Source organism: Diadema setosum, chromosome 2 (genome assembly GCF_964275005.1).
Source record: "Diadema setosum chromosome 2, eeDiaSeto1, whole genome shotgun sequence".
In the NCBI taxonomy this organism is placed as follows: Eukaryota; Metazoa; Echinodermata; class Echinoidea; order Diadematoida; family Diadematidae; genus Diadema; species Diadema setosum.
In genome coordinates, this window is record NC_092686.1 from 29,618,819 (window position 1) to 29,645,785 (window position 26,967).

General features: G+C 37.5%; 1 protein-coding gene and 1 long non-coding RNA gene across 5 annotated transcripts in view; one reads left to right on the plus strand and one right to left on the minus strand.

Annotated features, from left to right (window-relative positions):
• LOC140246259 (histamine N-methyltransferase A-like) overlaps positions 1-26,967 on the minus strand; it is a 59,156-nt gene that overhangs the window by 23,238 nt on the left and 8,951 nt on the right. For 2 of the 3 annotated variants that reach the window (XM_072325718.1, XM_072325719.1), the window contains one exon: positions 18,739-18,880. In XM_072325718.1, the coding sequence (XP_072181819.1) occupies positions 18,739-18,768 (30 nt within the window). In that variant the 5' untranslated portion in view covers positions 18,769-18,880. Of the gene's footprint in view, positions 1-10,941; positions 11,016-18,738; positions 18,881-26,967 lie in introns of those variants that run through there. The other variant, XM_072325722.1, reaches the window with a different exon arrangement.
• The window catches only part of LOC140246260 (uncharacterized), a 57,093-nt gene continuing 34,210 nt past the window's right edge, over positions 4,085-26,967 (plus strand). Inside the window, exons 1-3 of one of the 2 annotated variants that reach the window (XR_011902453.1) lie at positions 4,085-4,429; positions 10,963-11,033; positions 12,084-13,652. This is a non-coding gene — a long non-coding RNA (uncharacterized lncRNA). Of the gene's footprint in view, positions 4,430-10,962; positions 11,034-12,083; positions 13,653-26,967 lie in introns of those variants that run through there. The other variant, XR_011902452.1, reaches the window with a different exon arrangement.

Consider the following 26,967-nt stretch of genomic DNA (forward strand, 5'->3'; position numbering starts at 1 on the left):
ATGATTAGGTACCAATGGAAAGAAGAAGAGTTCCTCTTTCCTTACAACTAACATTGTGCCCGCCATAGCTAATAATGAAAAAATGGTAGCCCTCCAAAGTTCGATTACTTTTTTTAATAATACGCACTGTAGGTGGTTAAATACGATTAATAAATAGTACGTTTTCTTTAGACAGTTACAAAGATTTCAACAACAACAACAATCACAACAACAACAACAACAAAAACTCAATTAATGGATTGCGTTATTTGGATGGATGGTGTCATCAGGAATATTGGGCAAATAGGGGGATGGATTTGTATCTTGGAATAACAAAGAATAATCTCTTTATAAGTTCCCAAGGATGAGTGCGATTTTTAATTTGTCTCCATTAGTTTGGCAGAACTGGAATTGAATACGCTATTACTCATCAATGAGGTGGAATGTATGGGTCGCTTTTTTTTTTTTTTTTTTTACAATATGTGGCTGTAGTTTCATTTTTACATTATGACTGCTTTTTACATTATGATGGCTTAAAGGGGTAGATGTGGAATGTAATGCCACCTTTTGCGAATGGCCAACCCATATTGCATGTGTTTTTATTGATGTGTCACCTGTCGATGTGTCTGTGTCTCACCGTGTGTGTATGTGTGTGATTATCTGCATTCATTATTATACAAATAATGTTTATGAGTGCAATGGACAGAATATTAAGAGTTGAAAGATGAAATAATCCATTCTGTCCATTGCACGAATGAAAAACATTTATTATTGGCTTTATATAATGCCTAAAACAGATCCTTGTCATCAGATGTTTTATCAATTTAGACAAGAGAGAATCTGTGATCGAGATAGTGCTCACTGAGCCCTTTACTACTCTAGCGCGCTGTCGCATACACACTGCAAACGCATGTTTCGTGATCTTGTGGGGTTCGAACCCGCACGTGTGCAACCTCACGTCTCTGAGACGTCGCCTTTAACCACTCGGCCATACGTCTCGACATGTCGGCCATACTCGGCCATACGTCTCGACACTCGGCCATACGTCTCGCATGTGTGCCGGGCTCTCGGCGAGCGTGCAATGGTGCAAATCGTAGATTGCACGATAAATGGAGCCACGATTGCACGGATGATGACGTCACAGTGAAATGGGACCAATGAACAATGTCAAGCAACCAATCAAGTTGGTCGTTATTTACTATATCTAATTTAACTATGACGTCACCGTCCATATGCTTGGATCCATGTACGATTTGCTACATTGCACGCACGCCGAGTGCCCCGCACTCGTACACTACGCGTGTAAAACGCTTGAGTTTGCAGTGTGAATGTACTAGTATTGGTTATGTTACAGAGTACAAGTTTGGTACTATGCGACAGCGCTAGCTTATAGCGTACACCTTTGATCTCAGATTCTCTCTAGATCTCGTTTCTAAATTAGTATAAAATCAAATGACAAGGATCTTCTTCAGGCGTTATATAAAACAAATAATAAATGTTTTTCTTTCGTGCGATGGATAACTCATTCGGTGAATTTTCATCTTTTACATCACGAAATTTTCTGTCCATTGCACTCATCATAAACATTCATTATCAAGTATTGTTTGTAGTTGTGTTTGTAATTGCGTTTGTAGATTTACTAAGTACTCGTAAGTAGGTCACTCCGCCTCTTGAACTGACTGCGCGTACGTCTTCCTAGATCCTACCTACGTACAAGGTGTATATATCCGATCCGACGGGGGGCCGGGGCCAGCCTGTATGTAATTCATAAAGCTGTTCAGTGTTCGTAAAGTTACGAGTGACTGGTGATCAGTTCTTGTGCTGAATTATTGAAATTCTGATAAGTATAGCACATCAGAGCTGATCACCAGTCGCTCGTAAGTTGTTCGTAACTTTACGAACAGCTTTATGAAACAGGGCCCCGATCCGACCTTTTTTCTAATATCGATGAAGACACCACAGAATTTGAGAGTATCGTATGAAGAGATTTTGGGGTTTCATCAAACACAACAGGACTGATAATACAGGAATAAGAGAACTGAAAAGTGATGGCATTACGATTACTGATCCAATTGCAAAAGCTGAAGCATTGAACCAACAGTTCAAAAGTGTTTTCACCAAGGAAACACCCATACCGAATGACTTACTACCGGAAACCTCAGACTTTGAAGAAATGGAGGATATTTTGTTTACATCAAAGGGTGTAGAGAAGTTGCTTTGTGGTTTGAAGACATGCAAGGCCCCTGGACCGGATGGTATAACTCCACGAGTCTTGAAGCAGCTGGCAAAAATTCTGGCTCCAATTCTTTGCAATATATTCCGATTGTCATATGAATTAAGTGAAATACCAAATGGCGTGAAGCAAATGTTGTACCAGTCTACAAGAAAGGTAATCGATCTACTCCTGTAAACTACCGCCCCATTTCGCTGACATGTATTTGCTGTAAACTAATGGAGCACGTTTTAGCCAGCAAAATTATGAAGCACGGGGACGAAAATAACATCATTTTCCCCCTGCAATATGGCTTCCGTAAGAACATGTCGTGTGAACAACAATTACTTGGTTTCACAAGCGATTTACATAGGAACTTGGATGCAGCAGGGCGTCAAACGGATGTTATAGTCATGGATTTTTCAAAAGCTTTTGACAAGGTTGGACATGAGCGGCTTTTACGTAAACTGGACTACTACGGTATCAGGGGGAAAAATCTGAAATGGATTCAGTTTTCTCAATGGAAGAAGTCAGAGGGTTGTTTTGGATGGTATTAAATCTTCTTCAGTAGCGGTAGGATCTGGAGTGCCTCAGGGGTCGGTTCTTGGGCCTTGCCTCTTTCTACTTTACATCAATGACTTACCTGATGGTCTCGCGTCAAAGGTTCGCCTTTTTGCCGATGATGCAATTTCTTACATGACCATCGACAATCAACATCATACGCAAAATCTTCAAGAGGACCTAAACAAAATTGGTGACTGGGCGAAAAAATGGATGATGGATTTGAACACAGATAAGTGTAAGGTTTTGACAATATCCAGGAAAAGAAGTAAGGTGCAACACGTGTATCATCTAAATAACGCCCCTCTTGAATCTGTTGAATCCGTGAAGTACTTGGGTGTAACCATCACTTCTGATTTGAAGTGGACCCAACACGTGCACATCAACAATACTGTCAATAAAGCCAATAACGTGCTTGCATTTCTAAAACGCAATCTTCGCATAAAATCTTCTGATGTTAAAGCCACAGCTTACAAAACGTTGGTTCGACCAATTGCTGAGTACCGGTATGCTTCCACAGTTTGGGACCCATCTACCAAGAACCTAATCCACCAAGTGGAAATGGTCCAGAGAAGAGCTGCGCGATTCACTTTAAATCGCTACCATAACACCTCAAGTGTCACCAAAATGCTACAAGTACTTAATTGGACCACTCTGGAACAGCGCAGAGAAAATGACAGGCTAATTACGATACAAAATACACAATAATCTCACTCCTCTTTCAGCACAGGACTATATTATCAAGCAGGCTACTCAGTTAACGAGAGCCTCGCAACCACACTCCTATCAGGTACCATATTCGAGAACTGAATCGCATCGCCATTCGTTCTTCCCAAGAACTGTAAGGAACTGGAATTCCCTGTCGTCAGAAATTGTTTCAGCGCCATCTGTGGGATCATTTCGAAACCGTCTAACGGTTGATCACAGTGGCTAGTTGTTTGTTGTTGTTTTTTTTCGTCAAATTTTCTATGTGCTTGTAAATATCTGTAAATAAATTGTATTATAATGTAAATAGCACCAGTCTGCAAGAATCTTCAGTCTATTGAAGGAGGCAGACTTAATCAGAAGAAGAAGAAGAAGAAGATCCGATCCCAACAAAAAGGTTCCTCTTTGGATCCCACTCAAAATCCTACATACATGCACAGACAGTATCCGTGCATCCACCGTACCCACCATCTTGCATACAGTGGCGACGTGTACGTACAGGCGCTAGGCGGTAGGCGTGGACGTATACGTGACGTCTAACCACCTGACACGTGTACGTGCCGAAACCATTCCATAGGCATGTGTGTATGTAGGTGCCTACTGTTGGTAGTGACGGCGGCGTATAGGCCTACTGTCCTGATACTGGAAAGGATCCAAACACTTTTCTTCAAACGTCTTTAGTGTTGCCCCTCATTCGGCTCAATAAGTCAAATACCATGCAAAGGAGAAATCGGTATTCACTTTACGAACTGTCATGTTGCTTTGTCAGGTCAGGCAAGATCAGAAGGCCCGTGAGATTGACTTTTCTCGCATTAGGCCTATTCCTTGCGAGTGTGTCACTTGTATTGCTGCTTACGTCATGCAACATGCAACTGAGCAGCTGCTGGATCCAACAAGGCACAGCAAAAGAGTTTTCTCTATTTCAGGACAAGGTTCAAATCAAGTCTGAGAATTCAAAGTACTTTAAAACAGGTAAGAAACTAGAAAATTCTAACTGTTAAAGCTCGTTTCTCTAACTTCTAAGAACTAGACTCTAAGAAGTTAGATTTCTAACTAAATAGGCCTAGATCTAGGCCCTATTGTAAAAAGTTACGGGCCTAGAATCTAGATTATCTAGAATCTAGGCCCTACGTAGACTAAAGTTAGGCCTATCTGGACTGACTAACATTAACAATACTAATAGTGTCTATAAAATTAAATAGAAATCTAACGTTAGCGCAGAGTAGGCATATTGTTGTAGGCCCTATAAGGAATCTAACGTTTTAGATCGCCTAACGTTAGTGCGTCTAGATCTACTGAGTGTTAGATATAACGTAGTAACGATACCCTAGTTACGGGTAGGTTGCCTATTAGTGCCTACGGGTCCCTAACGTTAGATCTAACAGTTAGTTAGTTTTTTTTTTTTTTTCTAGGGTTAAATTTCTTAAAACTCTCACCTTGATATTCAACGTTGAACCTAGATCTTCAGAAGTCTAATGTTTGAAATAGATAGATTCTAGAATCTATAAACGACTCAACGTTCGTGACATTTTAGTGCAGACACGTGTAGGGTAGGTCCTAACTGTTAGTAAATTATAGCCTAGGCCCCTATTTCTAGTTACACTTACACTAGCCTACAGTTAGAAATCTACCAGTAACGTTAGGCCTAGGCCTAATGTCTGTTGTTACTAAATGTTAGATGGTTATAAAAACGTTAGGCCTAGCCTAGGCCTACTTAGACTAGGCTAGAGTTAGATTCAACGTTAGTCTCAACGTTAGCAATATAGCAAGGCTTCTCTAACTCTTTAGTTCTGCTGATCTCTGAAGGCTCTAACTGTAGTGTTAGTAGTAGCCTACGTGCTGTTGGACTACAAACGTTCTCGGTATAGAATCTAGTAGCCTGCATAGATAGTCTAGTAGACGACCTAGTAGTGCCTACTCAAGAATCCGTAGACCATAGACAATATAGATTCTAGGATCTAGGTATGCCCTCCAAAGAGCATCGTTCTACACTGTAAATGATTTGTACTAAGCCTAGAGTCTAGGCCTAACACTACAATGTCTAACACGTTAACGTTAGAGAGTCTAATGTTAGACTCTAGTCTAACTCGTTAGACACCACTAGAATCTCTTGATCCTATAAGAGTTCTACTAGCCTACTATTAAATTATGAAGTAAAATGTTAAATATCTTGCCAGGGCCAACGAAGGTCAAAGGTTAGGCCCAATGTTTTTGTCATTAAAGTAAGATTAATGAATAGTTTCAATAGATACAGACACCTAACGTTAGACACTGATGTTACACTTTAATACTCACACTGAGTCACAGATCTACCACCCACAGTGCAAACAGAAAACTTCGTGTGAAGTTTTTCATGTAGGGGCCTAGTACCTACCCCGAGAATAAAAACAAAACATAACTTAAGCGGTTTCTGACCTGACAGTTGCGCCAGCGTGAATTCTGGTTTTCAATGTGGACAGATTTTTTATTCTGCTGAACAATTTTTATTCCCTACTGGACCCTAGTGATGATTCATTCATCAATGTAACACAATTCCATCCTCAACACAGCAAGCTACTATTATCTTCAAAACGTTTGTTGAATGTATTCATATGAAAATTTCACAGCTTGAGCACAGTCAGATTGACAGTTCGTGTCTTTTTAGCAATTTGATGTTGAAGAGCATAGCATCTGATATAACTACGAGAACTTTGACTTGGGGATCGTCCTGGGGCTGCGAGACGTTTGGCAGTGGGGCGGAAAAAACAAAACAAAAAACCCTCTTTTGCATCATGTCCTACTGTGGGCCACTTGAAAAATCGGGGGAAACGCAGTCTTCGGGATGTGGAACGGGTAGATTTTTTTTTTCCAGCTTGTTATAGATCAGCTGCCATACAAGTGGCAGCTGGTATGGAGGATCTTACAAGAGCGTCGGTTATCATGTTGAGCCATAGGGCGCAACTGGATGATTGTCTCGCTGGGGATATGAAGGCTTTGCGTGATTTTCTAGCCGTTTCTATCATGTCAAGATTCAAGATTCAAATTTATTTTCATTTCCATCAAATAAACAAAGAAATTATATACAATCAATAATGCAGATGGTATTTGTAATAATTGCAAAACGTGATTTAACAAAATACATATGAAAATCAGTAACAGATGAAGAAAACACAATATACAAAAAGCATTATGATACAAGTCAGTTTGTGGGATAGCTCGATTATCGTTCTGAACAACAAAAGCATGCAGATGATGGGAGTGCATTATGTTCAACACCTAGAAGGGGTGGGGGAGTTGGTTCTGGTTTCTTCACTAGCAAGTACATGTACATGTATCAGACTTGTTTTGTGGACGTATCCAGTTTAGTAACAACTCAGTGAAGAGAGAATTATTGACATCCCATATTCGCCAACTGTTTCCGCAAGTATGTAAGCTTATATTGTCAGCTCATACCGACAGGAAACCCTTTCTAAAAATAATTCAAAATTCACATTTCACGCTCATCTTGCTGACCCTGTCCCCAAATTACAACCTTACCTTTCTCCGTCGACTTTGAAAAGAGTTTAATATTATTTCCTTCATTTTTTTTTTTTTTTCACGCGCTGGAAAGATTCGCATGAAGAGATCAAACACTTGGAAACGATTCGCTCAAACACTTTTGGGTTTTTTTTTTTTTTTCCTCGACAGAAACATACTGTATAATGGATTATCTCCAGAGTGTAACTTTCTAAAGTGACGTTGAGATGAACCACTTTCCGTGGCCGAATAGCAGTGTCTCGTGCTGTTAGGGATGATTGCGTGTGGGGAGCTATGGAGGTGCTGATCCACTAGAGCAGCAAAATACTTAATAGCGTGGCAGCGTGGCTTCATCTTAAAGAGGATGGCTAGTACCTGATCAGTGGGAATGCTGGGGGATGATTGTTTCAATCCTTGTGGGATTCATTTAAGAGTACATTATATCTATTGTTGTGTAAAAATTATTTGCTTCAGAATGGTCTCATATTCAACCAGGTTAGCACGGCCCGTTAACGATCGCCCCCGGCCGTCACTGTCATAAGGCGCAGGCATGCTAACCTGGAAACGTTAAACTGCACATTACTTGAATACGAGACCATTCTGAAGCAAATAATTTTCACACAGCAATAGATTATAAGTGAATCCTACAAGGGTTGGAACAATCATCCCCCAGCATTCCCACTGATTCCCACTGATCAGTTACTAGCCATCCCCTTTAACATGACCTCGTTTTATTTCGTGATTTCAGATCAAGGACGTGTGTGTGTGTGTGAGAGAGAGAAAGAGAAAGAGAGAGAGAGAGAGGGGGGGGGGGGATAAACTAGGTACATCTTCCACCGAAAGTGCTCCTGACTTTAGTTCATTCCATGTTGCTTAATTGGTCTTCCTCTTGTTCAACACTTGATAGAACTATAGGTACCCCATGGCCTGGCATCAAGGGGGTATATTTTCATGAAGCATTTTGTCCGACAAAGTTGTCGGACAACTTTGCTCTCAGCCAATCAGATGCAAAGATTTCAGTAGCTTGTAACAGTTTGTCAGAAAAATATCCGACCACAGTGCTTAATGAAATGCCCCCCCCCCCCCCTCCCCCGATGAGCTCGGTTTAGAATATCACGAGTGACGAAATACCTTGTGAAGATACAGAGTCGTCATTGTAGCCTGACCGCCGTGAAGATGACTTCAATTGAATGAATGAATGAATGAATTATGCCAGACGCTCTATACTCGAGAAAGATTCTGAGTAGGCGTTTTCACATCAGCCCGATAAAAATCCAAGCTCGAAATATTTTCGCGATTGCGAACTAGCGCGCTATTTTATTTCTTATTCACATCAGCCCGAAGAGACTTAGACCGAATTTTTTTCGAGCTAATTCGACAGCTGAGCATGTGCAAACAGCATAAGTAATGTGTGTGCCCTCTCAAAAAGTCCTCATGATTTGTGTGCAGTTTGCCTCGATCAGTCGGGTCACACACGCTAGGCATAATGGGATGCATCGCGCTAATTTCTCGAGTCGTTTTCACATTATCAAATAGCGCGATACTATCCCGCTATTTCAGAAATTTCCCGAGTTGGACTCGAGAAATTTTCTCAATCAGAGCGATACAATTAGCGCGTTAATTTGTGTTCACATTATCAAATAGCGCGCTATTTCGCTATCGGGAAAATTTCCCAAGTCAGAAAATAGCGCGCTATTTCGAAACATCGGGCTGATGTGAAAACGCCAAGTGATTAACTTTGCAAACGCACCACTGTCATGACTGTCTTTCTCAAATTCTTTTAAAGACCTCGATGACTTCTGGGTCCCGTTCATGGAGTCTTTCCTTGACATTAATGTGTTGGACGGGGAGAGAGCTGGACAAATAAGTGAAGTGGAAATACATCTCATTCATCAACAAACCAGAACATGGATAGCTTGTTAGCGTTGAGTGTTCCACTATTGCCCCTTTTCATGTTAAAGTTTGGCTGTATTGAAATATGATAAACAGAAAGCCCTTCACATACCAAATTATCTGTTCATTCAGTTGCAGTTCGTATTCTTTGTTCTCTTATGGGGAAGTTTCCTGCTATGGTTCATTTCTTCACTACTACGATAAGATTAGTTTTGTTCTATATAACGTGTGCAAGAACGGGAGGGATAGGATGTGCTTATCTGTAGGCCCTCTTAACCCCTGTCGCTAAGGGCCGAATATGTGCTCAAAGCTGAGCAGTAGTTGAATTTTACTAAAAAATTGACAAAGAATGACATCTTCAGCAGAGCAGAGGGTCTAAAGGGACAATGTTTGAAGTATAGAACAAATTTGAGTTATATTTTGTACGACCCATTTCCCATCACATGATTACTGAATTGATACGCAATAGGCCTCTTGACAGGCGCGAAAGTGACAGCCTAAAATAAAATCCCTCATTCCAGCCCAGGTAGGCCCTATATCTGTCATTTGTGTGTGTGTGTGTGTGTGTGTGTGTGTGTGTTGTTATTTTAAAGATCGAAAGAAGAAGTGTGTGTGTGCTATCTTTGAATCATGATACGTAATAGACGTAACGAGATATAAATCAACAACTTCCGATAAAGAAGAAAGAGTGGGTTTCTCATCCCCTCGACTATTAATTCTGAGAACGCACAGACATCTCGGTCTTCTAAAAAAAAACAAAAAACAAAAACAAAAACAAAAAACGAAACAAAAAGAAAAAGACCGTAAAGCATCCCATTTTCCACTTGTTACTTTTTCTTCTTTAGATGTAGATGAAAAAAATATACTAGTATTCCGAATCAAGGTTCGCTATTCCGAAAACGAAATGAGTTTCGAAATTCCGAAAGTTTGTTAATACCCATTTTTTTTTTTTTTTTTTTATTTTCGGATCAACGAATCTCATTTCATCTTAAGATTAACAAACCTTCGGAAAAACGAACCTGATTTCATTTTTGGATTAACCAACCCCCGGAATACTAGTAACAAACATTGTCCATTTGATCTAATAGGCACATAGGCTAGGTTTCAATCAGTGTATCATCCACCTTGTGCATGCAGTGATTACATGACCCTCATTTGGTCTTTGTATGATTTCTACATAGTGCAATGAATAAGCGTGAAAAAGAATGGAAAATTAGACAAACCAGATATAGACCAAAAAGAAGAGGAAGAAAAAAAAAATCAAAATATGAAGTTGGCGAAATGGCGTTGGACATAGACAGATGGTCAATGGAAGTAATAATGATAAGCCGTGAATATTCCAAGTTACATGCATGTGGAAGTGTTTCCATTGCAGATTGTTTGTACATGTAGTACTAATGTCGTGTTATGACTGGACTTTCCTTAGATGAAGGATACAAAGCTGTTCATATCGTAGCCGTGACTTATGGCTTTATACATATAATACTACCAAAATATCGACGTAAAATAGAGAACAGGCTCAGATACTGGGGATGCAGGGTTTTTGTACACTGGCTGATTATAAACATGAATAACAAGAAAAATGAAAGATAAACATATCGTAGCGAGAATATATTCGGAGAGTCAAAAGCAAAACGGCATCTTTTACTGCAACGATTTATTCGATTCGATATCTAAACGATGTATACGATGTACTTGCTTGCTTTAAAGGGACTGTACAGTACTGGTTGAGGTGGGGATTCATGTTTTTAACATTCTTAAGTGAGATAGTGAGAAACCTCTTTTGAAATATGAAAGAGCATGTGACTTTAAGATGGATTCAACGTTTATTTGATGAAAATTGGTTTTCAAATGGCCGAGATATCCAAAAAAGTGATAATAATAAAAGGCGACAGGCCACGCCTTTTATTAGGATCTCTTTGTTTCACCTTGTTTTTGGATATCTCAGCCATTTTAAAACCGATTTTTATCAAATAAACTTTTGATACCCCTTGGAATTGCATGCTCTTTGACATTTCATAGAGTGGTTTCTTAATATCTCGCAAGACGTTAAAAGATAAATCCTCACCTAAACCAGAACTGTACACACCCTTTACCTCTTGATTCTTGTCTTACAGAAGATGGAGGACATGAGAAACCAGAAGACCAAACGAGAAGAAAGCTGCCATTGGGAGTAGCCGCTTTATCTGTGAGTATCGTTAATTGAAATGTTAACGAATGATCATCGTGATCGAAGAGACCAGCAACTGCTATAAGAGTTTCATGAACACAATATTTAATCAAACAGCAATGTATGCATTGCTATAGGCTTGTTACTCATGATCCCACCATTTAAGATGTAGTATTATATTTTATGTGGTATTATGCCTTGAAATGGAAATCCATTATGAATCTTGTTACGGAGCTTAACTTGAACTAGCGAACCATCATAACCACCAAAAATCCCCAGACTCTCAAATAAGGTGTATGGTCGATGTCGGTCATCTTGTCGAACCCTTTATTTACATTTTCCTCCGCGGAACAATAAAGTGCCCAGAAATGATAGTACAATGCACATGTATATATAACAATGTATATATATATATATATATATATATATATATATCCCTAGTTGGCACCTTAGGGAGACATATTGGGGGGAAGTGTCTTCATTAGGGAGACAACTGGTCATTAAGGAGACAATTTTCGTGTCTCCATTGCGTAAACTGCCATTGAACATGTATATAAAAAATTTGCATATAAAACAAATGGAAATGTCTTCCAAATGACCCATCTAGGAGTATATATATGTGTGTAATTGCACAGACATATTATATTTATTACTATTTGCATTAGCACGGATTCCTCTGGTTTGGTAATGTAAGAATAAGAACATGGTTTTGTGTAATCTATTTCCCTGCAATGGTGGCATTGAAGGAGAACTCCGGATGATTTTCAGGCTTTTACGTTTGAACAACTATAAGTTGCTTATAACGGGTACAGACTTTCAGATTTCATAGTGATTGGGATGAGGAATAAAGAATGTTTTCAAAATACACTATGTAACAAATCACACGAGTGGGGGCTCAAGGAAGCAGAACAGAAGAAGAAAGCATGCATAATAAATTCAAAACAAGTGAACTTATCAAGGAAGCGGTATTGAAATGGAATTACACTGCTGCATTTCTGAATTATGTGTGCCTCCTACTAGTATTTCATCTTCCTTGTTTAGTGTGACAGTTTGTTTTGCGCTTTTCAGAGTATTGTTTTCTCTGCTCAAGGACCACACCGGGGGACCACAAGAAATTCCACAAATCTGTACACGGAGCCGTCGATTTATACATGGTGTAAAATTATGAAAATCGCCTGGAATTCCCCCTTAAAGAAATGAATTATGCAATATATGAGTACCGTGTAGGGTAACCCAGAAGGTAGTCCAATAATCGGTACAATTCAATTCGTCTCCCTAAATTCCCGTCACCCTCCAGAAACACATACACACCTCTACAGGTTTTTGGATGGATAAGAGATTTGTTGATCAACATTGAATACTATACTAGTACCTGCTTTATTTCACGAGACTACGATAACTGTGTTAGAAGTATTATAGGCTGATGTTACAGTGATTCACTGTTCCTTTCACAACACTGGAATCGTCTCGGAAGATCCGTAGTCATGGAGTAGACGTGTGTAGTAAGCAATTGCTAACCGTAGTTCAAAATTCGCGCGCATGTTTGTTAGCTTGCTTTTGAAAAAAAAAAAAAAAAAGAAGAAGATACACCCCGCATGCATGGAGCCTTAACAATCATACATCAAAATAATCGCATAAGTAGCGGCGACCGACAAAGGACTGTTGCTTTCGCTACTTCAGAAAAAGCGTTTTGTTTTACGGAAACACGCCACTCCTCGACAAAGCGTAGATCTTGCTTATGTAATAATTTGTGCAGTTTCGTCAAAGTTGGGCATAAAACATCTTAAGGAAAGTTATACAATTTGTACGATTGTTTTACGAAGCGATGATATTGTATGTATGTTATGTATATTATTATAGGCCATGTAAACCTTGGTAGTTTAACAACTAACAACCCCCCCCCCCCCAAAAAAAAAAAACCAAAAACAAAACAAAACAAAACAAAACAAACACACAAACAAACAAAAAACAAAACAAAACAATCAGGATAGTCGGGTACTTCTATTGATTAATTAAACTTCTTTGGATCTATTTGGTATACTACAGTCTATCATTGATGCCAGCTTAGTAATACACATCAAGTAAAGTTTAGAAAAGGAACGTGAGCCACGAATCCTACCATCGTCGTTCACATTGCAAATTAGTCTCGTGGACATAATGAATAGGTAATACCACGAAGGTATCTCTAGAAAAAAAAAAAAAGAGTATGCACGATCGAGGACAATTATTTTGTGTTCGTGTCTAAATGGGGGCAGCTGGTAGTCATTGTTAATTAGTTTGATAAGGTACTTTGTCCAGTTGAAGGCTTTGTGATATTGAAAAACTTTGGCTTCATAATATGCTCCTTTTTCCTGTTATGCTCTGTTTCTGCATGCTCACCTTCACCGTCCATTTCAGCGGTCAAAGAAATGTCAGTGGGAGGCATATGAGGTTCATGCTCACATGTTATTTGGGCTGATGTGTGTGTGTGTGTGTGTGTGTGTGTGTGTAATTGGTGCACGTACCTAAGTTTCCTGCTTCGCTGCATGAGTGCTTGTCTCAAGAGATGAAGATAAAGAGTGAATGACACGCTCGATCCTGTAAGCACCTTCACTTCGGCGGTCATGAAATATCCATTCTGATTGAATTACTTATTTGGTCTGTAGTTTATAATAATGGTAGACGCAAAGAGTTTTAATTTTTACAGTTAATTGACAAGGTCAAGGAAATGAGATTAAAAAGCTAGACGAAAGTTCAAGAGGACTTTTGATAAATGTGTATGTATTGAAGTGACTATATGCCTATAGGGGAGAGAGAGAGAGAGAGATCAGAGATTAGCTATTTGCGAATCGCTGAGAGAATAAAAGCTCTCTCATACGCACACATTACATAAAAATGACTATATTCAACAAGGTAGCGTATGATAAGAATTTTTCCATTTTACATGTCTGTGAAAGGAAAAGGTGCCCTTGCTCTGAGAACAGACATTTCGATCTATTTGCACACAGCTGCCACCGCTAAGAAAAAATGTTCGTAGCATGACTGCATATAAATCACAAAACTCTTCCATTTCAAGCAGTTTTCGAAAAAAAAAAAACTTCATTAGTATTTCATATCTTGGAATTTGAAGTTAACCTTGCGATATATTGAATTTCAGGCAATAAAACATTAGCAATAGCAAAACAGCTTTAAAAGAACGAAAACACTGTCTTATGTAGAGCGATGAAAACCTAACCGAGAATTATTAAAAAGAAGAAAATAAAAGTAATCATTAACGCATATATTGATTAAAATAAAGAATCTAATCACTAATCAAAGTTTTGAAGGAATTGTAAGGATAGATCGAGAGTGATAGAGGATAGATCGAATGTTCTGTGCATATAGAATGTGTACATACACACTCGTGTATTATGTTTGCATTTTTTTTTTTTTTTTTACATTCAGGTACCTATATTATCCCGGACATGATAAAGGGCCATTCTCCGAAAAAGTGTGCAATCAATTGACGGAAATTCAGCATAAAAGATTTAATTACATTTTTATGAATTCAGAAACTCTAATCCCCGAGGAATACCAACGAAACATGAACAAATATTATGGAAACATTCTGGAGTCAGCCTTGATCTTAAAATAAAAATGGTCGTGATTTACAACGACCATGCATTTTTTTTTTAAGGCATTACACTTGTGATAAAAAGACAAATGCCACGTAACATCTCTGCCAGATCAAATACTTTTGGACCGAAAGAAGAACAGTGTATGGTAACGCACCTGACGCATCAGAAGTTCCGTTGACATACATAGATGATGATATGACTTCTGACCCTACACCAATCATGCCGATAAATGCATTCTAATTCATATGAACATTATCGCATAATATGGCTGTTTTCGTAAAAACACCGCACTTCTGTAACAGTGAAGAACGATCCCGCCATAGATACGTGAGTAGATAATTTCTTCATGTGACTTTCAGATACAGGTAAAATCTGAGAAAAAAACAAACACAAACCCACAATGTTTCTCTAATATACACTGTAGTTCCAAAATTTTGTAATTGTTGCGCGGAAGACAGTAAAACTAAGTTGGAAAAGATTTTTATGCAAATGTACACATAGATTAATTTTTCCATTGTTCCTGTCTGTGATGTCTCAAAAATCTATAAAACGATGGTAACGTAACTGACAAGGCATTTATGTTAATTGACACATTACACTACCAATTTACATCAATGCATATTTCTGTCATATTAATATGACTAATAAAATACATAAGGTGAGGAACATGCAAGTTATGCTCGGTCTCGGGGAGAGTGCATTCCAATGTCTTTTGTTAATCACGTTAAAACTTCAGCAATGATTGACAGATGAGGTCACAACAAGAATCTTGGTTTGGAAGGTTTTTTTCTCTTTTTTTTTTCTGGGCGTATCCAGGTAATCTGAAGAAAAATAAAATAAAAATTAGTTAAAAATATATGGATTGTTATTAGATCTTTGTTTCATCTCAAAAGTGATGTTAAGGGTATCATGAATTAACACAAAATAATCAACATGCATTTGTATGTCATAAAACCTTTAACTTTTTGCAAGATAATCGAAACCCACTTATGTGAAATATTAAAGAGCATACGATTCTAAGAGGAATTAAACGTTTATTTGATGAAAATTGGTTTTAAAATGGTTGGGATAGCCAGTATAAAGTAAAACAAAGAGGGCCTAATAAAAGTAGATGAGTCATCACATTTTGACGTTGTCGTCGGCGCTCTCTGAATAGAAATGTTGGATCATTTCTCTTTTTCCTCTCCCTATATTCTTTCTGAATTTCTGCTCGCGTTTTCCCCATTTTCACTTGCAAGAAGCAGAGAACAAGGTCATCAGATTAAATCCGCGCGCAAAAGCGTGTCGCGAATAACCTTGCTGTCCGATAATACGTTTTATTAGAAACGTACGTATGATCGTAACGTATGTAATGTGCCGTTACCGTTCTCTAACTATATTCACAAAAATAATTTTCTTTCTTTAAAAAAGGCGATTTCTGTTGTGTAATTAAACATTACCTTAAGTATTCAGAAGTACCTGAGCTTTGCCGTTTATTTACAGCATGCTTTGTTTTTAATGAGCAACGTTTAAGTAATGTATCTGAAAAAAGTTCATCGTAACATTCGGTTTCAACAGCTTCGCATCTGTACGTTGTATATGTTTTTGTAACGAGATTCAATGAATAAATTATGGTTTCATGTATGCGTGAGATTGATTTTTTTTTTAACACGTTGAAGTACACATCACTTTGATCTTAAAAAAGGAAAGAAAAAAGTCTCAAAAATGGTAACGTATCTGACTGCGATTTGGCGATATGATCTAAGTGATCTCCAAGAGAAATATCAAAACATCATTGCTTTATAATCGTATTTGTCATTTAGGTGCTTGAGGGGCAAATGGGATGAAGTACAACAGATTTCATTTGAATGATATGTTAACGAGTAAGTTATTGCTTCACTTCCTTTTCTGGCGACATGGAGTATAGCGAGGATTATATCAAACTTTGGATTGTATTTCTAATATTATCCTGGGTGTCCCAATAGCTATTAAATCGATATATATATTTTTAATAGAGGCTTAACCTTTCGGATGAATCAAACTAAACAGGTTGATTTGTAAGGGACAAAATAGCGAGTTAAACTGCATGAACATGCTGGCGACACGAAAATTTTTGCACACTTCTTTTTTTTTTTCTTTTTTTTTTGAGAATGGCCCTTAACGTTCATTATATGGTTTGTTGAAAGAAAACGTAGTCACGCTTGAGGAATTCCGGATAGTGCACGTAGTAATAAATGTAATAGCAGTACCTCAATAGATGTACCAAAGTGTTATCTACATTTCAGGCGTTACAATGGGGCAAGATGGAGTTTCCTCTAACACTATCAAAGCTATAGACAGACAAATGCGGCCATCCCGTTTGAGGGTTGTTGATTTTTTTTTTCATTATCAAAGGCTGCAATCGTTATAATTTTACAATAATCACATGAACCACCCGTAGCAACACTTCAAAAATGTCATTCTCGTTTGTTTCTTTGTTTTTATCTTGTGTTACCTACCTGCTGCCCAAACATAGCATGCAATTACATAACCATTACACTTTCCAATGTTGTTAATTGTTCACAAACAATATCATAAAGTTACAATACCAATATGACACCAAATTTCCATTCTATGTAAAGACTCAATATTGTAGGGGCAAAAACAAACAAACAAACGGCAACTGCTGTATGTATACGCGTGTATAGATGCTCAAAGTCGAATGACTTTACATGTATCTTTACTCTACTAGCCTGGTGAAATCAAAGTAAATTGTAACTTGCGCATCTAAAGAAAAATAGAATGAGAACTGGATGATGTGTCAGCCGTCATTAGGATACTAGTAAACCATTCACCCTAAATATGGTACGTGTAATAGGCCTACACACTTTAATTTCTCCTGTGGCGGTATCTCTCGTGTTACACTTTCAGTGCCCATTGTGGTTTACGGTCATCTCTCGTGTTGGGGCGTACAGCTATAGAGTGCTTTAAGTTCACTCCAATGAAATGCAGTCAAATAGACCTCATGGACTCAGAAGTTACTAGTAATACATCACATGCGCTCCATTTGTTAAAAGAAAATAACGAAATGAACAAAAAAAAAAAAAAACCCAAAACAAACAAAACGTTATGGATCCATTTAGTAGTAAAAAATTATACTGTAATATAATTTACTTTGGTGTGTATTCTATGAACAAGATCAATATTAAACTGAAGTCACAGACATGTTTCCCTCAATTTTTTGGGATAAGATTGCGAGATGTCGCGAGTTAGTTGATGGAGCAAGTTAAAAGGTTAGATTAATTCAGTGCTATCTATATGGAACAATCTAGAAAATCTAGTTATTCATCGACTCGTGTTAAGACAGAAAAGGTAAGTGTCATAACTAGACCGTTAATATGGATTGCTAGTTGACTTAACTAAAAATTGATCACTGGGAATGACTGAAAGTGATCAATTCCCACGCCTAGCACTTCTGTACTGGTGCACTACGCCAAGCATAATAAACAGTAAGTTTAATTTATGCTATAAATAATTAATGTAATATTTGGACACAAACATCACACTTATGCAAAGAATTTCAATCTACAAGGCTTTTTCCCGTATTTGGAGATCATTTCACTCGCTTGAAAATGGGAGAAGTGGTGTGATCAGTAACATTTGCAACAGGCTGACCGACCACACACTGATTCCTATAACTCAAACTTCGTTTGGCGGGGTTAATATAGATGTAATTATTTTGTGCACTGAAATTTCATCTATTGTCTATATGTGAAATTCCACTTATGATGAAATAGATGAGGACAGGAATTTTCCAATCCGGCAGGCTATTACATGTTTGGTAATGTATTTTCGTGTGTGTGTGTGTGTTTACGATTTATGACTTTTTGTTGTTCCGTTATTTTTATACTTTTATTTTTTAATATCGGATCAGCAACCCTTGACGGCAGCCCTTTCCGCGCTCCCTCTTACGAACTCGTGGAAATGCAAGTCTATTCCTTCCCTTGTTTAAAGTAGAAGTTTCAAGCTTTTAACATGTAAAAAACAAGTGTCATTTGTGAGTGCTTCTAGGTTTATATAATGAGCTTACTTCACAGCAATATATACATCAAACACGAAAAGGGGTCGAGGTTGATAACAAATCGAAATGGTGTACTTGTGATACTTACCGGCAGACTCAAGTCAGTAGAAGTTGGCATCTCGATCAAGCTCTGTATGAAAATGGCTGCAGGGTTTCGGAAAATTCAGTGGTCCAATGGAACTTCTGAGATAAGTGAGGGTGAATCCAGGGAAAAGAAATGAAGAAAGCAGCTGCAAAATGAAGAAGAAACAGGATCCATAAATGAAAAGTATTTCCAGCGAAAGACACTATATATATCGCACTTGTCATACTTCTGTCCAGATTTATGAATACGTTTACCAAATAGGTGCAGTTTCTCTTGAATCTTTTAAATGTCGATTCAAAGTTTAAAGTTCTTCACCGCCCACTCCCATTGCCATTTGGTTTTGGAGAGGGAGCAAGGTACATTTATCCCTGTGGAGCAGTTTAATTATGACCAGTTTCGAGACGCCAGTCATCCCATTCATTCTGTCATTTACACAAACGCTCTCCACCTACAATATATTTGATTACCTGGGTACGCATTCACCCAGTGTCGAGTATCGTAGGACAATCTGTGTGAAGGACGCATGCGTGAGCTAGTGACTCCCGATTTCACTTTGTTCTTCTTTTTTCTTTTTTGTGCTGAGCGTGCCCTAGAGCCCAGGCAACAGGATGACATTAAACAAATCCGAAAGTGCCCGGAAAAGGGGGCGGTATTCTTATCATATCTCCCCTCCTCCCCCCTCTTTGTGTGTGTGTGTGTGTGTGTGTGTGTGTGTGTTGAACATAAGTTTTTGAGTGCTGCTGACGTGCTATATCCTATTACCAGTTTCTGAATGAGGGGGCGAGCGGGAGAGAGATGGTTGAGCATATCGTATGGCGTATATAGCATACGATAAATTATTTTCCACTGATACCAGCTCACACTCTTGCCGAGAGAAGAAACCCTTTAAAGTCTTTAGAGAGCATGCATATTGATATGTTTGTTCTATGCCCTCTCATCAAGCACTTTTATCACATGTGAAAATATGCTTGCTAATCACTTTCAATGTCACTTTCAATTTCAGTTTCAGTTAACAGTTTAGTGTGTTTTCATATTTCTAAATGATAAAGAATACATTGCGGTATTACAAAATATAAAAAATAAAAAAATATATAAAAAATATAAAATTTAAAAACACATTCAAAAGATATATGCAGTAGATCTCCTTTCTCAACAGTCATATTCTGTAGTCATGTTGACATTGTATTATTATGTAAAAGAACAGAGAGAGAAACATGAGGAAACCAACGAAGAAGAGCTTGTAAAAATAGCAAGTTTCCAGAGATAAGTATAGTTCTTGATATGAAGATGGAGATCGGAAACAATAAATATTAGTAATCAATAATAGTTTGATGTGTAAATTCCATAATATTACCCCCTTTTTTTGCTCCCGAATACATTCGCTTCTAAACACTTAACCAAAATTCAGGATGTTAATAAACCAAACGTAACTTTTTATACATGTATATTAGATGATATTAGATAATTTTTTAATAGAAAATATGTGCAGCAAAAAAACAAAAAAAAAAAGAAAAAGCTGCTGAAAAATGCTTATCCAATAAAGGTGAGCCAATGAAGTAAAATGGAGTCAAAAGGGGCCTGAGCTTTCTATCCAAGCAGAATCTTCGTCAGAGGCAAAATGACAAACAAGCAGGGAAAACAATCACATAATGTATAAGAACTTCACACAACAAGAGCAGTGAGGGACAGGCTGGGTACACAGAACAAAGAAAACAAAGGAGATGGTGGGAGGTCACGGGCAAGGAGCCCAACAGTTGAAGGGATGGGGATTAGAGCAGGAGGGTGGACAGACAAAAGGCAGAGGAGGGTCAGTAATGATCACGAGGATCATGGGGGCAACAGCAAGGGGGGGGGGGGGGGGGGGAGGGCTGAGCAAACGGTGAACCCTGAAGGTCGTACCAGGAGGAGGCAACAAAATGAAAGTAATCAAACATGTTATCAAAGTATATAACACACACAGTGATGATAATGATAATTATCATAACAATAATGATAAAGATATTGTTAAAAGAAATAAAATAAAGCACACATGAAAAACAGGGGGGAGGGGGAACAACATCCGAAGGAGAGAAAATTGCATATAACATTGTATGTTAATGAGCAGGCATAGGCATGATAAACACAAATAGAAAATATATGAATTTCTTTTTTATATGAAATGTCGATGCAAGTTGCTTTCTCTGGATTAAATTGCTAATTATTCATCGCAAATGACCAAGGCAGGGCTCCATTCAATCTCATGAACAACAATCGACAACTCACGACAATAATCAAGAACTTACCCAAACGAATATTCATTAAAAGAAAAAACAAAATGTGTGCAATATCTTTATTGTATAACAACACTACTATAAATGTAGAAGGAGATAACTATTAATTTGGCTTTGTTCTACTTTGTATTATAAAGATCTTAATGAACCCTGTTGCTGATTGGTGTCTTACAAGGTAATAGTGAAACAGCATGCAGGTTGATACATTTTTACCTCCTTCAATAGATGAAACCTACGGCCGGCGAAGGTTATGTTTTCGGTTACCTCTAAGTTTTGGGCCATGTGGTCAAGGTCAAAGGTCAAGTGAAAATGCTGAAATTTCACTGTTTTTTTTTTCTTTTCTCCATGCCTCGGAAATGGCTCAATGTATTTTCATGTACTGCCTGGCAATGAGTCTCTTGAATTTGGGGTCTTGGGGTCAAAGGTCAAGGGTCAAAGGTCAGGTTGACATGCTAAAATTCTACTATTTAATGCTGCAATTGTGCTTTTTCTCCATACTGTGAAGATTACTCAAAGTATAAACTTAAAAGTTGGTGTATATTATGCATGCACAATGACTCTGTCGGGATTATTTTGGCCATGAGGTCAAAGGTCATGTGAAAATGTTCAAATGTCACAATTTTCCCCATATAAAAAAAAAATGGATGTTACTAGTTAGTGATTATTTGAAAAATTGTGGGCCATAAGGTCAAAGGGCAAGGGTGAAAGGTCAGTGTATATGCTCAAATTCCAAACTATTTCCTTTTTTTAACGAATTGCATGACACTGTCGTCTTACATTTAATCAAGACGTACGCCTACTCTATGAGACCTAAGGGAGAAACGTGCATTATGGCGGAGGCATACCAGTTACAATCAACTTCAGCGACATTTCTAGTTTCAAAGCAAAATGTTCATTGAAAATGTTCTTTATACCTGTGTGGGCGTGTAGTTGTGTGTTTACATACGACATCCTTTTAAAAAAAAGTGTGTCTACTCATAAGAAGAACTTACTAATAATATAGTGCAAAAAAAAAGGAGAAAAAAATATGATACGCCAGGTGGTCTGTCAAAGCGATCGACCTTCACTGTATTTTGAGCGAATGCGCTCTTTGCCCTCTACATCATTGCCATTGTCACTCATAATGTCTTGAAAAAACAGTTAATCCCAAATAATTTGCATTTATGTATGTATATACACGTATATTTACAATATAATATGCACACATATTCAAAGTGGAGTTGAAGTTGCGGTTGAAATTATTGTAGTTGACTTTGCCACGTTCAGTTATACTTACCGATATCTCAAGTGCTCGCTTTTGAGGCAAATATACAGTACAATTATGTACTAAGTTTCTCCTATCGCAAATGACTTTTTTCCAAATTTAAATATTCATCGAAATGTTCTATGTAGCTGTGTGTGTAAGTGTATAAGTGTTTTGTACACGTGATAATTTAAAAAAGTATGCCACCTCATCACAGAAGGAATGCCTATACATAGTATAAAAAAGAAGAAGAAGCAGCCACGGGGTCTGTCGAAGCGATCGACCTTCAGTATAATTTGAGTGACTGCGCTCTTTCCACTCAACGTCATTGTCGACTCACTGTCACTCGCTCCTGAAAATACAGTTTAACCAAAATGGTATGCACTTATGTATGTATATGCACGGATATATACTTCCACATATCCAAAATAAAGAGTTTAAAATCGCGGTTGAAATTGTTAAACAATGTAGTTGCCTCTGCCTCTTTTACTTTTAGTTATCTAAATGTGTTTATATACTTTTATGACAAATACAGTACTAAGTTCTCCTATCGTAAATTGATTTTCTAAATTGAAATGTTCATTAAAATGTTCTATATAACTGCTTGCGTGTGTGTGTGATTTTTTTTTTTTTACACGTGATTGTGTTAACTCATTAGGAAGAATGACTAGGTATACTAGTAAAACAAGAAAACAAAAATACATATATACCAGGGGTCTGCCGAAGCGATCGACCTCCAGTATAATTTGAGTGACTCTTTCCCCTTTACATCATCGTAACTATCGCTCGCTCTTTATGTCTTGATAATACAGTTCAAATTATGAAACAAGTTAAGAGCTGTAATTTTTGGCATCTCCGATTATACGTAAGATAATCTCTATCATTCTTAAATGTGAGCCGTATTTGCAAAAAAAAAAAAAAAAAAGAAGAAAGAGTACAAGGGGTGGCTAAATATTGACAATTATTTTATTTTTATTTTCTTTGATATCTGCGTGTATACTATTCTAGTTTCTGTATGTATAATGTCATTGATATATTTAAAAACAACCAAATAATATCTCCTCATACTGCTTACCCAGTGTTTACATGTTATACGTCAAAACAAGAGCGAAAAATCCTGATTTGTAAAAGTACGCGTGCAAGCTACATAGCTTAAGTGTTAGCAGTGTGCTGACCTTGCTAAAAATTGATGGAGAGTATTGAAGGCTATCGTTTGCTAATTTGGCCACTATATCTACCCGGTAAAGGTGTAATACCTCTAATTTACGAATTTTCCCCCATCCTCATTGCGGCTGTGACACATACCTGAAACCCTCAACCACTGTTTACGGCAAGTGAGGCAAAATCAATCACTGATCTCTCTGTGGGTGTTACAGTGACAGTTAAAGCGCTCTTTATGCATTTACAATGGATGACTTGATACGACATTCTTGAACAAACGACAAGGGTCAATTCGCTCTCCATGAATTATTAATAGAGTTAATCGATTGGCTTTAGATGTAACTCTGAGTTAATGGCCATTTTGAGGTTTCTGTGAATCGTTACCTTGAAATCTAAGAGTGTCAACAGTTGTCGCTTCTGGGTGTTATGTGGCTTTGTCGCCTGATTTATTAAACAGAACACAAGTCACAGAAAATGTTAAACTTCTCCCAGAATATTGGTGGTACAAACGTATTTTCACGTATTATGCAGTTTAACCAATCGTATTATATCACTTATGACTATCAATAGCAGCAATGGAGCAGCTTCCTATATTTTTGAGAGAAAAAGAAACTGTAATTTATGCGTCGCCAAATTAAAATCATATATTTACCAATTACATATTTTCGAAAATTCTTCAACGAAAAAGTAGAGGAAGAAGAGCTCAAAGTAATGAAATATTGTGTCTCTACTTTATGAACTACTGACAGTGAATAGTTAGTTTATGATAAAAATATACAGCATAAAACGTTAGAAATTTGATTAACTGACATATAGTGACTTTAATTTCACGTGAAAGAAAAAGAAAAAAAAATCAAATATGGTGGTTTCATTCCAAGCTCTCATCGTTCACATTATAACTCGGCATATGATATATGATGTACTGCATTATACTCAACACATGATTTTGGAGAGCACTTAAATTGCTAGCTTTCGCGAAAGCAATTATAACATTGGTTTAATCATTTACTAAGCTATAGCGTAATTATTTAGTACCATTCTTGTCAGCATTAAGGATACAAGTTCACACTTGGGTCGAGCATCCAATCCAGGATGAACGAGCCAGACAAGAATCGAACAGGAGCAGAAAATCTTTTGGAAATCCACAGATCTCTCCACTTTTGACACCTCAGTGCTGAGTTGACCCTAATGATATTGATCGAAGAAAGTCGTTGATATTCATTGACGTCAGCTTTCTAATTTGGTATTAGTATTAATTTGATGATTTTTGTTTTAAATTTACTGTCATCTTTATAAAAGCAGGATAGTCCCATTCAAGTCGCAAAGTCTACTTTCCAAGGGAGCCTATAATAAATAGCTGCTGTAAAAAATCATATTCCAATATCTATATTACAATAATATTCATTACCAACGTGTATAAACACACAATGATACATTTCATAAAAGTGGAAATTTTAAGTAGACAGATAAAGGGAGAGAAAGAGAGAAAGAAAGATGACACGTAAAATACATGTATGCATCTTGCAAAGTAAGAAGAAATCAACTAACCACTACTTCGGTGTAGCGGAAATTACTTCTAAAAAGGGTAGTGAGGCGGAGGAATTGATAGGTATGGGTTATAGTGAGTAAATTCGTTGCTGTTTATGAAAAACACTGCTTTTTGTACTCGGCCTTGGGTTTAGCTAGGTACAGTTGGTGCATATGGACTGATTTTGTAGGATGTGGATTAGCTTGCTGGGGGTAAAGATCGTCTTAAGTAACCAGAAGCAAGACCATTTAAAATTTTATACATAAGTACATGATAATTATTTCAAACTGTGTTTAACGGATTGCAACTTTGAAGAATCTAGCATAACTTGTCCCGAGTATCACTATGTCTAATACTAAACGACAATATTTGTTTTGACACCTCTGTAACCTCATTGAATTTTCTTTGACATGGAGCCCCACACAATTGAACAATAAACAGTATAAGGGAGTACCAATGCAATCAATATAAAGGAAGAAGAACTGATTTTGTCAGGCTTAATCATTCGCATGCACAAGAGAGCTCATAATTCTTTAAACAATGTAATCGACCTGAAAAGACCAATTTAAGTTCTGGTTTAGAATAACGCCTAAATACTTCAACTTCATTCCTTTTGGTAGCAGTCTATTGTCTATTCTGATCTGTAATTTAAGGGGAATTTTTCCCTCTATACTGTTCCACCGGAAAGTAACATCACTTTAGTTGTATCTATGAAAACAACTAATCCATTTTAATTTTACCATTCATGTAACTTTGTATATCATTCTGTGATTGCGTTTAAACAGTCTGTATACTTAATATCCCGAGGGGAAAACGGTTGTGTCGTCTGCGTACGAAGAATATTCGTACTTAGATTAAAAGTTAAATTACTTATATCATTATAATGTACATACAAATGAAATAAATGTTACCAAACTGATATTGTTTGTTCGCGCTTGGAATTACGTGGTCAAGGAGCATATGTGCAGTTTCAGTTAATCCCAACTTCCCCAGGGCCCTGTTCAGAAATCGTAATTTTAAAGTCTCTGAATACTCAATTCTTATTGACTTATAACTGACTTATATACGTTTGATTTCCTGACCTATATTTGATTGCATCTTTTTATGCAACAGGGTCCTGGGTCATTAAAAAAAAAAAAAAAAAATCACCTGATCGGAATGTGGTGGAATTCGAGATTCCTACATCATGGGACAACGATAGGCCATGTAGGCAGTGGATGATGTCTCTTCGTCACATTTACGCTGTCAACTATAGGCCTACGATGATGGTGACCGAGCAAGTTACAAGCATTGATTACAAACAATACATACATATTATATATATAAAACCAAGGAGGTCAAAACCATGATTTTGGTGTCTAGATATCAAGCACACAAACACACAAATTTGATCTAATGTCGTAGTTGCATTCCTAATAAGGCATGCTGTCATCACCCCATTGTGGTAATGACCAGTATTGTTACAGCACAAGATAAATGTTGCGTCGTCATGCTATCTCACCTACCTATGAAAAATCAAAGCTTCCACTTTCAAGACATTTACATCATTGGATTTCATCTCAGGCGGTTTATCTATAGGTGGGAAAAGATCACAACGAAGTGCTCACAGGGTTCCGCAAAGATTATTGTCGTGACTCGAGTGGCGATGACTATGCTATACAACTAAAGCACTATTCATGCACCTTCGTGAGTGAGCTATTCCGAGGCGCGCACGGATATAAGAAGCATACTATCTAGTAGATAAAACAAAATTAGATAAATGCACATTTCAATCTATTGAAACTAATCAATAAACATGGAGCAACAATGACTTCAGAGCTGCCTCAAAAAACATCGCGTGACTTTAAAATGGGTTTATACGAGGGGCGTGGATTTCACAGAATAGGAAGGGCCAATGTGCTCCCTTCACAGAAGATAGTTATTATTTTCTTTGAGATTTTGACATTCTTTTTCGACACTTTTGTTCGAGAGGAAAACGGGAGATCTCTTCTCAGTACATGATTATCATAAATCGAAATGACTTGATGCTG